At 29.1% G+C, this 16,753-nt stretch overlaps 4 protein-coding genes across 4 annotated transcripts in view; 1 reads left to right on the top strand and 3 right to left on the bottom strand.

Annotated features, from left to right (window-relative positions):
* The window catches only part of LOC108740006 (protein D2), a 5,095-nt gene extending 1,822 nt beyond the window's left edge, over positions 1-3,273 (bottom strand). The window contains exon 1 of the mRNA XM_018474154.2: positions 3,095-3,273. Coding sequence (XP_018329656.1) covers positions 3,095-3,169 — 75 coding nt within the window. The 5' untranslated portion in view covers positions 3,170-3,273. The remainder of the gene's footprint in view (positions 1-3,094) is intronic.
* On the bottom strand, positions 19-3,270 carry LOC108740007 (protein D2-like). The gene is made up of 2 exons (XM_018474157.2): positions 3,194-3,270; positions 19-982 (listed from the first exon to the last, which is right to left on the bottom strand). The coding sequence occupies exons 1-2, from the start codon at positions 3,215-3,217 to the stop codon at positions 416-418; spliced, it is 591 nt and encodes a 196-aa protein (XP_018329659.1). The 5' UTR covers positions 3,218-3,270; the 3' UTR covers positions 19-415.
* Positions 2,755-8,195, top strand: LOC108740005 (endoribonuclease LACTB2). Its single transcript, XM_018474153.2, has 5 exons — positions 2,755-2,931; positions 5,004-5,151; positions 6,247-6,413; positions 7,317-7,630; positions 7,859-8,195. Exons 1-5 carry the CDS (start codon positions 2,847-2,849, stop codon positions 8,105-8,107), a joined length of 963 nt encoding a protein of 320 aa, XP_018329655.1. The 5' UTR covers positions 2,755-2,846; the 3' UTR covers positions 8,108-8,195.
* A 1,086-nt stretch (positions 8,196-9,281) lies between these two features.
* LOC108740004 (reticulon-4-interacting protein 1 homolog, mitochondrial) lies at positions 9,282-16,025 on the bottom strand. The gene is made up of 8 exons (XM_025975409.1): positions 15,991-16,025; positions 13,369-13,439; positions 13,003-13,288; positions 12,149-12,158; positions 11,691-11,906; positions 11,143-11,255; positions 9,783-10,047; positions 9,282-9,547 (listed from the first exon to the last, which is right to left on the bottom strand). Exons 1-8 carry the CDS (start codon positions 16,011-16,013, stop codon positions 9,440-9,442), a joined length of 1,092 nt encoding a protein of 363 aa, XP_025831194.1. The 5' UTR covers positions 16,014-16,025; the 3' UTR covers positions 9,282-9,439.
* Between the last annotated feature and the right edge of the window lie 728 nt (positions 16,026-16,753).

Raw genomic sequence — 16,753 nt, 5'->3', positions numbered from 1 at the left:
TCTCTTTAATTTTAATTAATTATAAATATTTATACATTCCACAACCATATTTTATTTAATTATTTAGAGTAACACTTATTTTAGGTAAATAAGTTTGATCGAAAACAGTTAGTTTAACTTATTCAAAAAGATGCATTTTATTACACTAGTTATTTCATTATTATATTTTTTCATAGATAATTTGTAACTTGATAGATGGTAGCATGTACCTTCAAAAATAAATAAAGACGATCTCTTCAACTAACAGTTTAATTATACTAACTTATCTACTAATTATGATGAATGACTATTAATAATAATAATTGATTTGAAGTGTTATAGGTACAAGTTAAAACATTCTAAAATTTCTTCATTTATGCACATGTGCATCTAAACATTATAAATAAATCGTCGATGTTTGTTGATTATTTTCTTTCTAAAATGGACAGTCAGTAGCAGTTCTGTTTACGGGAACTGAGTTATCCCAACTGGCAAAAAAGAAGTTTCCAGATTTTAATTCGCTAAAATGATATTTTTCAATGAACTTCTTAGTTGAAAAATAAGGTCTGGAAGTTCTGCACGACCCATTTACATAAGGCTCGCTGTTAAAATTCTCGTATCCCGATTGTTCGAAAAGCATGAAAACGTATCTGTGTAGGCCGGTATTTATTGGGGGAGCGGGTCTAAAGTAATCCTTGAGGACTGTTCCTTGAGATAAATTTTCACCGGGAATATTTACAACGAGCCAATGGCAAAATTCTCTCCTAGTGGGATTTTTTCTGCTGGGTGCATCGGGATCGGTCATTATTAAGCTGAAGTACGAATTCGAATTAAGATTATCAAGGAGTACATGAGGACTTTGTAGAGTATATTTCGGTTCTATTTCATTTCCAAGGTCAACACGTATCTTACTGGAATTGTCGGAAATAGTGTAAGTTACGTTGAGATAACCTTTTGGTGGATATGAGATAACGTCGGGGATAATTTCGTTTTCTTCGAATTTCTGGAATGAAAATCTTTAAATAATTTTTAAAGAATGCCTACTCAATATTATTTATAGCTTATGAGAATGAGACACGGAAACACTAAAATTTGCCAGAAGCCAAAATATCTAACTTTGAAAACTGCACGCTTTTTTTGTAGACGTAAATCGCCAAAAGATGTGCGTGAGCTACAGAGATTTATTCTTTTTCTTGTAATGATCTGCAGATTCTAGATTGATAGTTAGACCAATGAATAAACTTATTCTTTGTTAGAGCTAGTTAGCGTTAGTATGGCGTAACTATGTTTGATAGTTTATATTAGACCATAATTATCTTCTATTGATAACTTTTCAAATAACAAGTTAAAATTTTATAAAAGCGCGTGCAGTTGTTTATTTTTCAAATGGGTTTCGAAAAATTACTCAAAATAATTTTTTTTCAATAAAAATTTTTTTTGCAACTTGTACATTTTTTTAACAAGAACCAATTATTTATCTGCAGTGTGACAAGCATGAAAAACACTAAAATTGTCCATAATAATATTAATTAACTACAAATTACGTTGTATATTCATAAATATATGTATTTGACATTACATTTTTTGGCATTTCAATGCTGATATTGTAAAATTTTTGAAGAGATGTAGCTACTTATTTGATGGAAACTACACTACTTAAATTGTCTAAAATGTCTTAAACTATGCTACAAAAAGATTCCTGAATTTCAAGAAAAAAAAATGTGTTTAAAAAAATGTTTCTGTAACCGTTTTTATAAAAAAATGGTGCACTTGCTATAAGTCACATAAGCCATGTATGTAAAAAAATTTGCAAAACCGAACAATAGGTAATTTAGGTAAACATTTAAGAACTAACAATAAAAGAATTAAACAATCAACAATAGAAATTTGATTTATAATGGCAATAGGTATTAAATTTCTTTACCAACCACCACATCTTTATGGAAATGCTGAAGTATCAGCATGCATCATTTTTAATTTGCTTTACAAGAAAGTTAGCTAACTTTTTTTACAAGTAAATTAACTACCTTGCTTAACAAGGAAAAATATTAACTTGCTTTATAAGCGAAAATGGTATGGGAGGGAAGGAAAACTAGGAAATGAGTTAACATAAAAATAGGGGAAGTCCCTGATTTTTCAGACTTAATTTAGGAAGTCGGAGAAGTCAGGTCGGGGGGCAACTTTTTCCAAAACAATCTTTATATCGGGCTATGGAACGAAAAAACGAGTATTTTGCAAGTTTGAAGTTTTCTAAAAAAATAGTATCTAAAAGTCATGAGTCGCACTCTTTTAGGTATACAGAAATATCTCCTTTCTTCGTCCTTTACAACGAAGTGTAGGTAGGCTCCAAAAAATCCCGGATATTAGCGCAGAACTGACCTTTGTATTTCCCACAGCCAGGACTATAAGTTTGAATTTACTTCATGTAAATAAATATATGTATTATCTCATTGAATGTGTTAATTATATTTCTTATCTATTAAAAAAATGATGCCTTCAAGACTCAATATTTTTAAAATATCTATGTGCCTTCTTGTTCATAAGTTTTTGCCTTTAATTAACTTAATGACATTTATAATTTTAATGATACAAGTACAACCATAATATATTTATATGCAAATAGAACGTACGATGAACCATAACATACAATATAACTTTGTGACCTTTTATTCGAAAGTGATGCGCATTTGGTTTTGTTTACAAAGGATAAATTTATCAGAATTCAGTATCTGTCTAAGTAAGTTTGTGAGTATAAATACAATGAATACATCTTCACAAGAGCAAGCATAAAAGCGCTCGCGAGAATTAAATTTCGTTATTTTCGTTCGTATTAGTACATTGATTAAATATAATATAAGTACTTAATCATGGTGATTGACGACAAAACTTACGCCGCTAATAAGCTGAATAAAATGGCTTGTTCAGAGTACAGTTTGAAGCAGTTCAGGATGTGTAAGTAGTACAGAATACATATAATACATACACGTATTCGTTTACGTACGTAATATATAGGTATCCACATAGTATAATTTTATGCTTTTTGCATGTGCAATTCAATTTTTTATTGGTAATCGTGAGTCGTGAGTAGACATAAATAATTTAATTATTATATTACCTGTTCGACATTTGCTCGAATTGCATGTAATTGTAGAAACGTAAAAATTAAACAAAACTGAAAAACTGCGGTCATCTTTTACTTACGGCTGTCACTTACTATAAAACTCGTTCTGCCACACATTTCTCTTTACCTACTCATTAACCTAGTATCGTGCTAACACACATGCCATTAAAATTATTATTGTACTTATATAACAAAACAATTATTTTCGTTTTCCGGTTAACCACGGCGAAAACTGAACTTCTATATATTCATGTAAAAAATGCGATATATAATTTTAAATAACAATATCAATTTTCACGTGATCTTATTTGTGATTTCAAATATTATTAAATATTACAATTTAGTTTGTACTATCGATTAATTTCGATTTGTTTAGATGATCAACTTTCTAATTTTTATCATTTTTGCCTTCGAAGCGACGAGCTACCTGGCTAAATTTAAATTTCTCGTTGATACTTAGGTATGCCTCTATTTTGTTTTCTTCATGCAGAAACTCTATCATTGAAGTACGTAATATTTTTTGGAATTTTTGAGACTTATAATTTTATACCTGCAGTGAATTTTAGACTAACCATTAAGAATTCCCCTATATCTATTACTTTTTATTATTCTTTGTTAACAAAATGTATTCTGTTGGCTTTTTTTTTTAATTTTATGCGCTGTATTTAAAGGATGAATATGTCTTTTCATTTTCATTAACAGAAGTGGGAAATGTGGAAACAAAAAAAATAGATGTCTTTCTGGTTTTGTATTGAATCTTTTTAGTTATACAAAAATTATTAATTTATGACAAGTTTAGGAAGTGGACAGGAACGTAAAGAGTTCTTTTTGAATGAACCAAAGATTAAGCTCCATGTAACGAAAGACACCTTGAGTTCCCGTAAAAATGACAAAGTAAAACCGCAAGTAAGGAAAAGTAATGTCTCAGACGGTATATTTATTTTCTCCTCTGTGACGTATACGTGTATACGGTCAGGAAGGGAAATTTTCTTGGATAAGTAATGTAGCAATCACCCTCATTCTTCGATTTAAGCAAAGTATTTTGCACAGGGACCTAGTTACCGGTGAGTTCGAGTGCGCCAAGGACCATGCATTGAAAGATTTAGTTCATGTGCTGGCTGCATTCAGATTCGCAAAACCCAATCTGCATGGACTTTTTATTAAATGAGGCAAAAATATCCATTAATAAATAAACGATGAACATGATTGTTATGTTGCTCACTCAAAAAAATTTCACTTCCTGGCAGAAGGGTGGTGAAAAATTGCATACAAAAGGAGAGGAAATTATTATCACGGAACTCATGACTTTCTTGAGTTATGTGAAATTATACTTGTGGTTTTCCAAGGTGTCTTCGGCTTTCACAGAACTTAAAATCTACAACTACAATAATCTATAGTTATGTACCCGATTTTGCTTCGCTAATCGCAAATAAAAATTCCATTAGCGTAAAATTATGTGTACGTTTATGTCATGTTTATGGTTTAATATTTTCATTTTTATGGAATTCCTAATGCGATGTTTAATGTTCGTGGTTTCAAAGTTTCATTTTTACAAAAACTCAAAGCGTCTTGGGTTATGTAAAATTGAGAGCTGACCGTTTTAAATGTTACCCTTTGTGTCACGTCGGGTTGAGTTAATAGGTACGCAATGGTGAAACAAAGCCTTCTGAAATGTATTTTTTGACTGCTAATATTGTGGTACATATATTTTTTTATTTTAAATTCAGCTGAAGATAGTGATAACCTAAATTTAATGAACACGTGCGTTCGATGTGGACGGGTTTAACTAATAAAGTAATAACGAGAAAGAATTGTTATATTTTACCCCACCCCTTTTATTATCAACGACTTAATAATAAAGATAATTAATTTGATGTGAAATTCAGGTTAATTTTTTTTATAGTAAATGCAACATTAACATTGAACGGTATGGCAGCTGTTATTCCTGCTGTATCAAAATTGTCTTCGAGAGTTATAAGAATCCTGGGATGTAATCCAAGTCCGATGACTTTGCAAGGGACCAATACTTATATTGTTGGTACCGGTAAAAGGTAAGCATTTAAAATCCCTAAAAAATTTTAACGTCAACATATTATAAAAGAGAAGATATACATTGAATTTATATTTATTTTTTAATTTAAATGCAGGTTTATTTGTCTACTATTTGATATTTTTTAAACATGCGTTTGATATGTTTTCTGATAGTTACCTACATTTTGAAATTGAATAAAAACATGAATACGAATTTAAAACTTCAACCTAATAAAAAATAATAAGCATTTCAATTAATTAATCTTATTTTCATTGATACAATTACAGTGCTACGTAAAAGTAGTTAAGACGTCAGAAGATCATTTGCATGATACGTGAAATATTTAGAATATGCATAAGTTAAAATATTTTTATAGCGCGAAATGTAAAATAAAATTAATGGCAAGTTTGTTGTTAATTAGTAAATTATTTTGTACACAAAGGATCATATCATCCTCCTTGTATCGGTTTAAAAGAGTTTATAGTGTAGATGACCTAGGAAGGTCATAAAATTAAAAATGATAAGAATCCAGTTAATTCCGGTTAAAATTCAAAGGTCAGTTTAGCGTAGACGTGGTTAGTCGGACATTGTACATATTTTATTATCTACAAAATTAATCGCCCGTTTCAGAAGAATATTAAATAATCTTAAAATATGTCATACTTTAACGTAAATAGTTATATAATTTTTATGATAACAGTAATATACTATACTGATGGAATGCATTCTTTTTTTTTCTAAAACTGAATTGTATGCTATTCTACTTCAAATTAATGTAAATTAAAAATTATTCTTCGATTTGTTGTTACATCTTTTTTAAACTGACATCAATCATTTTACAAAAGTCAAGAAAAATAGTTTTTTTTTATCGTATAAGTAATTCTACATATAACTTATGAATATTGATGTACTTCTTGTATGGCTTTTTAGAATTTAGTTTCGTGTTATTTCAAGTTGTATGAGTGTTATCTTTTATTTTGTTTTCTAGTTTTTCCCTTTGAAATCGTATTGTTGAATAAAGATTTTGTACAAAGACATACGAAAGTAGAAACAATGATTATTTTAATGTACTTTTCATTTTACGATTAGTTCTTAAACATTATTGTATTTCTAGGCGAATTTTAATTGATACGGGAGATGCTAATGTACCCCAATATTTGAATCATTTACAATCTGTTCTGCACGACGAAGGAATCGACATTTCTCATATTTTAATATCTCATTGGCACCACGATCATATGGGAGGCGTAAAAGATGTTTTGGAGCTTCAGGAAAAGTCTGGTATGTTTTTTATAAGTAACATTTTAGCCAAAAAAAAAATTAGATAAGTAACAAAAACAGTCATTAACACGTTAAACAAACATCAACAAAAGATAAAAATAAAGTTTGGGTTATTTTATAGTATGTGCTACTTAACACATAAGAAAGTGAGAAACATACGTATTACTGCAAAAAAATAAGACAAACAAAAACAGATAAATAATTAGTCATAAAAATATTAATAACGGATAACGACATAAATTTTAGATGTTTTTGTTTAATTAATCTATCATATGCATAAATTTAGTACAAAAGTATCATCATCAATTAGTAATACCACAATTAATTAATTTACAAAAATAATAATAAAGTGAAATATTTTATCTATACATAGCTAGATTTTTTATATCGTAAATACTAGTAGTCATGGAAAAAGCTCAAGCAAGTATTGATACGTATTTACATTTACATTGTAATTTTTTTGCAAGTTAAAGTGCACAATATTTAAGTGCATTATTCACGGATTCATCAATGTTAAAAAATTGCTTATTTATTACACGCCAATGACATGTTCAAATCACATGGACTTTTAATAAAAAAAGAATAAAAATAGCTTTAACAATGTTTGTTGTTTCGTTGTTATTATTAATAAATTACAATCACGTCTCAGTCAAGGAAAAATGAGCGATTATTCTGATTATTGGAATAAACCACTTTTTATCGTTAATAATTATATTGTCTACATTTAATGATAACAATTGTACTGTAGTTCAAGATCGCAAAATATCTTGTTAATGGCATTTTCAATTTTTCGTTAACAACATTAATTTGTTTAAAAAAGGAATCATAAATATGTATTTGGTATATAAGATTTATAATCACAAATTACAATTACGATTATTAAGATAAATAATTTATTTTTAGGAGTTTCGTTAGTTTGGAAATATCCTGGAAATAAGGAGGAGATATCGAATGATGCAACGAAATTTCATTATTTGAAGGATGGACAAGAATTTCACGTTGAAGGAGCAACTGTGAGGATAATGCACACCCCTGGACATACTGCAGATCATGTTGCTTTTCATCTTTTAGAAGAAAACGCAATTTTTAGTGCGGATTGTATTTTAGGAGAAGGAACAGCAGTATTTGAAAACCTGTACGATTACATTTCTTCGTTGAAAAAACTTTTAGGCGTTAATTCCTCTATTATTTATCCAGGTCATGGAAATATAATTAAGGTAGGTCGATTTTCATTTCAATTAATCCATTTATTTGCAACGAATAGATTGCTTTTTTAAATGGCAATTTCTTAAAAACTTAAACGAATTGGATTAAATAACGACCTTGAATAACTACAGTTTCAATATTACTTACTAGTTTAGTTTGTCCAGAAAAACAATAAAGAATAAAAAATATAAACAATATAAATGTATGTATAGATAGATAACAAAATAATTATTTTATAGAACCCCAAACAAAAAATTCAATATTACATCGATCATAGGATAGAAAGGGAAAATCAGATCTTAGATATTTTGAGACACAGTCCTTGTCAGCCGTTCACAGAAATGGAAATTGTTAAAATTATTTACGCTGATACTCCTGAAAAGTTGTGGCAAGCGGCAGCAGGTAGCGTTCGGCATCATCTTATAAAATTGCAGAAGGAGAATAAAGTTGATTTAATAAATAATAGGTGGCAGTATGCGATGTTATAAGAAGCGAATTTATTAACAATTTTTGACTGAAAATTAGAATTAAAATTAATATTATTTTATTATGATTATGTACCTACCAGTTTGTAATTTTAAGTAAGTGTTTGTCACGTTTATATTTTTAATTAGGTTTAATTTAATTAAGGATCTGCATAGTTTTTTGTAAGATTTTCTTTTGAATAATATACAATAAATTCAATATAAACTGTTATTTTTTCTCTTTGACGCTAAAATTATTAACAGAAGCCATAACATGCTTAAAAATTAAAAAAAAGTCCTGAAAGGGAATGTAATGCGGGGATCCCAGGATCTCAGATGCGATATGCGGGACTAATCGCGCTCGTAAATTGATTTTCGGTGAAATGGGGGTAATTGACGCAAGACGAATTTGTCCTATTATAGTGTAAGGGAATTGGATAAGGTTGCGGAGGATGAATTCCTTGCCCGAAGTAGATTACAATTTTTTTCTGGTTTCAACTTGTAATTATGAATGTACCGCAACAAACTATATCCTATTTTTTTTTATTCATTAATAACGATTGTTGCTACTAGACTGCAATGTCTGAAGCCGTTTAGCCGATGGAACAATTAATACATTAACTTAATTTATTGCACAGTTATTTTTCAAATAATTTTGAATATTTTATAACAATAATATTTAATGTAATAAGAGAATTTCATAATTAAAATTTGTTTAATGTCAGTTAAAACCTTTCGAATATGGTCTTATAGTTGATGATTTAATTACTATCGGATTCCGCGGGGACCTGGATCCCGTGGGATTGATAATGTTCAGTCCCGCAAAAATTGAGATTGAAATTATATTACGGGATTGCATTCACTAATTCTGATTTATTAATGCCTATGATAAACCCTCAGATATCAATGGCTAAAATTTTGCACAGAAGTTTCTTTTATGATGTATACAAGAAATAATGAAAGATATTTCGATAGTGAAACAAGTTACAATGTTTGTATCGAACATTTTTGTTTGTGGTCAGATGTACTTGAAACTTTGTCTTAATGTTTTTTGATGTAATTAATCGAACATTTATTCTTCTTTTTTATTATTATTTTAAATTCTTGGAAACTGTGCTTATAATTAATATAGTATGCAGAATATATAATAGGGCAATATTTTGCTGGTGGGACTTACAGGAGTAAATAAAAACTAGGATCTATAGAAAAATAGATATATAATTTTTTAAACGATACCAGCATGACAAACAGATGGAATATTAAAAAAAATGCAATAAACATACACGACGTAAAGAAATATAACAATTATTGAGTAAATATAATGTAATGAGCATTTTGTAAACCGAAGAACGCTTTTCAAGGGTACTCTACCACTATCTTACCCCTAAGATGCCCACCTGCAAGAGCTTCCATTGCCTTTGGTAATTCTATGAATTCAAAAGTTTTTTGAACTATAGGTTTAATCTATAAACAAAACATGAATACAAAATACAGTATTATTGAGTAAATCAAATAAATAAGAAAGAGAAGGTTGTGTACTAATGAAATGCACTAGTAGGTGAAGCAATAATGTTATTAGAGGAAGAGAAAGCATCAGGAATCTACTCAAAGTATGTTTGTTAGGAAGCTATTCGTGTGGGAGACAGAGTCCAGACCCATAACTATGATAAATGAATCACTATTATTAATTTGTACAAACCTTCCTTTGCTCTACTAATTTGTTGATATAAGTTAAGCCTTGAGGATTTGGGCTAAAAAATCCCCATTGTACGGAATGACCTTTCATCCAAGATGATAGGTTTGTTCTAACATAGCTACCGACACTTAAAATAAGACCAGGAATTGTACCATACCAATCTGTGTAATTTGCTACAGGGGGATCAAGACCGATGTAAATGGCATATTTCCACAGATCCGGTAGTTTGTCAACCCCATAATTAGCACAATCTAGTATAACATCATATCTACAAGATTTATTATCGTAATTAATGAGTAATGAGCAAATTATTATTTCGGCAACACAGAAATACATATAAATGTTCTCAAGTTAATGTAATTACGACTTTGTTATCTTTAATAAATATTCATTCGAAGATTTTTAGAAGCTTCATTAGTTACATAAAAGAATATCGTAACGCACAAATTAAGATAACAAAATGCGTACAATTTATTGTTATCATAAGTCAAATGTCAATAATCAATCGAATGTTCCTGATTAAAGTTTTGCAAACCACGTGGAAACGTTAAACGATGATACAATGTTTTAACGTTTTAAAGATAAACAAGGGTTGGAAACCGTGTGATTGTTGAATGATAAACATTGATTACTTGTGGTCTATTCATTCAGCAGTTCGATGTATTAACTATCATGGCGTTTTGAAACATGGCGGATAAAATTCAAAAATTTTATGCATTATATTCTGCCAAAAGAACAATCCGAAATTTTAAAGATTCTTGATTTAAAATGAAATAAATGTAGCAATTTGGACAATTTGGCAATTTCAAAATTAGTTACTCCAGAGTGTTAGGTCTCAATTACAATTTCTTTTACATTTTTATCAAAGTATCTTTCAAAATAAATATTTACGAAATATTACTGTAGTTATTTGAATTTAAAATTCTGGAATTTCGAACATTTTATGAATGTTAAGGATTCTGCATTTTTAAATTCAAAAACTTAATTTTTTGAAATTTAAATAAGCATTCCAATCAGAAACTTGTGATTATCGATTATTAGACAATGTGAATAGAATTTGTAAAATAAGTGAATACGAAAATTGGATTTAGGAAATTCAAGCAAGTTACTTAATAAATACATATTTTCACGTGTAAATGAATTCTGTAGGGTCATACAAGCGTTTTGATTTCCGATGTTTATCAAAACGCTGTCTGTAGCGTTCTCAAAAATGATTTTTGGACCGTAACAAATCAATTTTATTCAACAAGTCTTTTACGTAGATTCCAAATAAGCAATAAAAAATATTCATGTCCTATACAAAAAATAAGTACCTATATTTTAGTTAATTCATTTAAAGAATTTTATTTTGATGTGAACTCACTTTCCAACATTAGCCACATCTCGTGCGTAATTTTCATCCCGATAATTAAATACATAATCGGCTCCTAAGGAACGAACTAAAGGAACTGCATCAGCGGAACATGTTCCAACGACCTAAGAAATTGTAAAGAAATTATAGTGGAAAAAATATTTTCCGTACTCTTAAATGCAATGCAATGCAAATAACAGTTCAAAAGTTTATAAGATAGAATTTCACTATAATTCTATTGCAGAAGGACTGTCTTTGTATTCTCGTGGTTTCTGTTTCATTTTCAAAGAATTTTACCGACAAAAACTAATCCTGCTATTGTGAAATAACATTTTTCTCCTTTAATTTTCTTTTTCCGTATTTTTTTCTTGCTTTTTAACATATTAAACTATAATAAAGAGACACTTTCTTCGTTTTCTGATACCAATCATATACATATTTAAAATTTAAAATGAAAGAGCAATTACGTATCGTTAATTAAAATTTAATTTCGTTGGGAAAAGATTCAAATTCCTATTATACGTAAAAGAGCAATCACTTTTTATTACACAAAACCTTACCGTTGCACCTTCTGATTTGACTATTTGAACAGCCTGGGTTCCAACTCCACCAGACGCACCAAGAATCAAAACTTTAGTATCCGGATATTTTAAATTATGAAATTTGCCAGAAGGATATAAAGCCGACCAGGCTGTCATAGCAGTGTAGAGTATAGAAGCTGCTTCAGTAAATGTTAAATGGTCAGGTATTTTTAAAATCTGAAATGTATTTTTTGACTGCTAATATTGTGGTACATATATTTTTTTATTTTAAATTCAGCTGAAGATAGTGATAACCTAAATTTAATGAACACGTGCGTTCGATGTGGACGGGTTTAACTAATAAAGTAATAACGAGAAAGAATTGTTATATTTTACCCCACCCCTTTTATTATCAACGACTTAATAATAAAGATAATTAATTTGATGTGAAATTCAGGTTAATTTTTTTTATAGTAAATGCAACATTAACATTGAACGGTATGGCAGCTGTTATTCCTGCTGTATCAAAATTGTCTTCGAGAGTTATAAGAATCCTGGGATGTAATCCAAGTCCGATGACTTTGCAAGGGACCAATACTTATATTGTTGGTACCGGTAAAAGGTAAGCATTTAAAATCCCTAAAAAATTTTAACGTCAACATATTATAAAAGAGAAGATATACATTGAATTTATATTTATTTTTTAATTTAAATGCAGGTTTATTTGTCTACTATTTGATATTTTTTAAACATGCGTTTGATATGTTTTCTGATAGTTACCTACATTTTGAAATTGAATAAAAACATGAATACGAATTTAAAACTTCAACCTAATAAAAAATAATNGAGTGAAAAAAATGAAACTGCTTGCAAAAATTGCTATAAAAATATAATAAAATAACTTTTCCAGTGGGTATGTATTATATTCTTGGTTGTCTAACGAAAACTTAAATGCGTATGATAAGCAGAATAAAAAAGCAGACACTGAAAATTGCAAAAATGAAAAGTTCATCGGTTCATCGTTCATCTATTGTGAATAAATTGATTTGAATATTTCTTACAACACATAAAATGCATTTTAACTTCCTTATCTTGTCTATTATTTTACATAATTGTTTATCTATGTGTGTGTTCTATTCTTGTACATTTCTATTTATTTGTGTTCTATTTTAAAACTGAAACTCTTGTTGTTCATTACATTACATATTAACTGGTTCGTTTTATGGAAAGGATCCGGGTTCATTACAGTAAATGACAATATAAGATTGAGAAAATATGCACGCTAATTACAGAGATACGTTTAATTGTGATAGTTTGAAAATTATCTGTGTTTATGGTAATTTAAAGCAACTAATTATATTGGAATAAGATTTCGTACTTTATGCAAAAGAAAAGAAAAACAGTCTTACTTATCATTAAGTTATCGATTGGGTTAACTGAGGCTGCGCTAACTTTAACAAGAACTTCGTTGCCATCTCTTATCACTGGGATACTAATTGACTTTAGTTTTAAATCCTTTATTTGCCCATATGAATCCATCACCCACGCTCTGTGCGTCGATTCAATATCGCTGTTTGCCATTTTTACAAAATTATCACTTGATATTAAAAAAGCTATTATAGCACTAACGATGAGAACTAAAATATACATAATTTTATTTAGTTGATGTACCTGTTGTGTATATGCATTAAAAATAGTGAATTAGAGGATTTATTACATTTTAGCGACATTATGACGGACAGACCCACAATGAGTGAGAGAGTTGTGCAATGTAGCGAATGCCTTGTCCTTGGTAAGAAAAATGTGTTAATAGGAGTTGTAGTCCTTAATTAAAATGTAAAAGCTGATTTTATTAATGACCTTTAGAATAAAATACACATCCAATATGGTTTGCTATCCTGTATAATTTGGAGTGGCTTTACAGAAAATTATTTAAGTATCATGCAATGACTTGTAGAAAAAAATTCAGCGATTCAATTAAAATTTTAAACAAGTTTCAAAATCCTTATTTATCTACAGCACGTGTATAAAAATTATAAATTTATATTTTTCATTCACTAATCTAAATATTTAAGCTATAATATAAACTTTTCTCTAACATTCGAATCTCCTTTCAAGAATTATTAGAAGTGCGCTATCACTAACGTTAAAACAAAATGAAGGCGAAGACATTCATCGATTTTTATCAAAAAAAAAAAAAATTAAGCCCGGCTGATTTTTTAATTTAGAAATTATGGAATAGAAGGTATACTTATCACGAACAGAAAAATTACCATGCTCATTACTATGAGTGCAAGAAATAGGTATTGACAAAATTCAATATTAGACCAACAATTACAAACTATACTGGAAACTACAGGAATTTTCACTGTACTAACAAGGTATTTGTCAGAGAAAGACACCTAGATTATGAGACAGCAGGGTAATTTTTCTTTCCGTAGTACGTATTGTTCAGTTTTAATCATAACTTACCAAAATATTAAAATTTTGCAATGAAAAACAGGATATTCACTTTCTCGGTTATCTACACATTAAATTAACTTCATTACTCAGCAGATTAGCCAGAGATAATAATACACTACACATACACAAGCATTCTGAATATCAATTAAATGACAAATAATTTTTTTTATGTTGCATGAAATATATTCGCGATTTCACGTTGTCTGCTTTTGTAATGTTTAACATCAACAAACGTTTACTATTATGTCAGAAACAATTTCATTCAATTGTCATCTTACAATGTGGATAAACTAGATACTCAAGGCGGTGTATGTAACACTCTTGAGGTTGTATGAAGGTCAATGGCTTAACGTCAAAATAAAATTAGCCGGCTTTCGTTAGATTGAGACCACGATGACGGTGTTATTTAAATGCTTTTAAACGTTATAAAAAAATATTCTCTTTTGGGTATAATTAATAAGAATAAGCAATTTTTAAACGATGTAAAGTGGGTATTAATAAAACAACAATGATTAGTTATCTTATTCAAATAAACAATTCTTGAATTACTGACTACATGTTTTATACATAAATGACTTTAAAATTACATTTTTTCAATTTACTGTGGACAAATAAATAGTATAATAAATAACTTTAAATTAGCATTCTGGAGTGTTTTGGACTTTTTACAGTTAACGAAATGTTTCTTATATTTACCGTTTATTGCTATAAAAAAGTTGGGAATTAACATATTTATTTTAGGTAATTTCGGCGATGGCGACTGGTTTTGAAAATTCTTTCCTTTTTCGAGAAACAATAGTTTATATATATATACTTTGCAGATTAACATGTCGCATTTTTTACAATTAATAAATTAAGCTTTCGGTAGAAATTGAGAGTAATATGTTTTATTATAGATTTTAATTAATCGAGCGTACTACCCATCATTTTCTCTCCGAATGCTCACTCTCTCTACCTGAACGCCAAGACAACTCTGTTCTCGTGTTAAGAAATCAATTTCTTCTAACATTTTTGAACAAATTAAACATACTATTGGTTTTTTATATATATTTTACCGGTTCTTGATATGAAAAATTTGGGAATTAGCATATCTACCCTAATATATGGGTAGCTGATTTCGATAATTAACAATCAAAGTTGAAAACTCATCGATTGTTTGAAAGCTATACCATTGTCGAGGGTTGTAGTCGATTTTTCATATTTTTTATTTATAATTAAACTGTTTCTATATTAAAGAATACTTCTATCTTTTTCTCAAGCGCAGTTTTCTTTCTTTTACTCGGAATACTTGTTCTGTTTAACAGTCGTATCCGTAAACGGTCGAACGAGAGAAAAACTCATTTTGTTGACAATATTTAAAATGGAAAATAGAATTTTTTTTTAAAACACATGTTTTATTTGTATAAAGTAAGTTTCTTTTTGGTACTTGTGTTACAAAAGGAATGTATTCATTTGTCTAAAATGAGGGCACCTAATATCGGAAATTAACAATCAAAGTTGAAAACTCATCGATTATTTGTCGAGGGTTGTAGCCGATTTTTCGTATTTTTTATTTATAATTAAACTGTTTCTATAGTTAAGAATAGTTTTACCTTTTTCTCAAGCGCAATTTTCTTTCTCTTACTCCGAATACTTGCTCTCTTTAACAGTCGTATGGTCAAACGATCGATCGAGAGAAAAACTCTTTTGTTGGCTATATTCAAAATGGAAATTGGAAATTTTGTTTGAAAATTAATGTATCTTTGTATAAATTAAACTTTTTGGTACTTGTATTTCAAAGGGAACGTATTAATTTGTCTATTACGAAATGCGCGGAGACTAATTTCGGAAATTTATAACGAAAATTAAAATATCATTAATTGTATTAATCGTATACCTTATCTTTGTCATCATCATCATGAGGTCGTCAGTCCTAAGACGTTTTCTTCCTATGATATACGACCTCCTGCTGCTGTTTATTGTCTAAAAGAAATGTGTTGATATGCGTTATTTGAATTAACACATTATTCAGTGGAATTAGCGCAATAAAATTAAACTCGAAATTAAAGTCGAATTCATTTTACTGAAACCTCATATATTGGCTCCTTTGGTACATCTTTTTATTTTGTGATATAGTTTTATTTATCACATAAACGTTTTTTTGTTCTTTCAAGGCGATGTATACTTGTCTGTGTTTTTTCATGACTGATAAAAGCGAATTCGTCGTTATCAAAACGGCTTGCTTCGCCAAAGAATGAAAGAATGAGATAGATATAATGAGAGTAAGAAAGAGATGGAAATTGAAACATTTCCTGTAAAAGAAAAATACTTCGGTGTCCAGATCCGATCTAACACGAACAATAGAAATTAATATTACAAGTTACTGTTATTATTAATTCGGCGCCATGTTAATGGGTAGTATCGATTGCTATTAATTATTGAATTATCGCGTTAGTTTTCGTAAATTACTAAAGAAAACTTATCCGATATCGTGTTGTACAATCATCAATGTGAATTTCAACAGTGATTGGAGCGAAAGTTGCACTTACGATTTGGATTACGAAAAGTGGTGAGTGATTGAAATAAGAGTTATCATCTGTTTTGTTCTTTACCTTGCATGATCGTCATCGTTAAATTTAGTGTTTGTTATGTTATAAATA

The sequence above is a fragment of the Agrilus planipennis genome, unplaced genomic scaffold (assembly GCF_000699045.2).
Source record: "Agrilus planipennis isolate EAB-ADULT unplaced genomic scaffold, Apla_2.0 scaffold200, whole genome shotgun sequence".
NCBI classification, from domain to species: domain Eukaryota; kingdom Metazoa; phylum Arthropoda; class Insecta; order Coleoptera; family Buprestidae; genus Agrilus; species Agrilus planipennis.
Note: the sequence above shows the minus strand (reverse complement) of the source record. Positions and strands in the feature narration are given on the sequence as shown.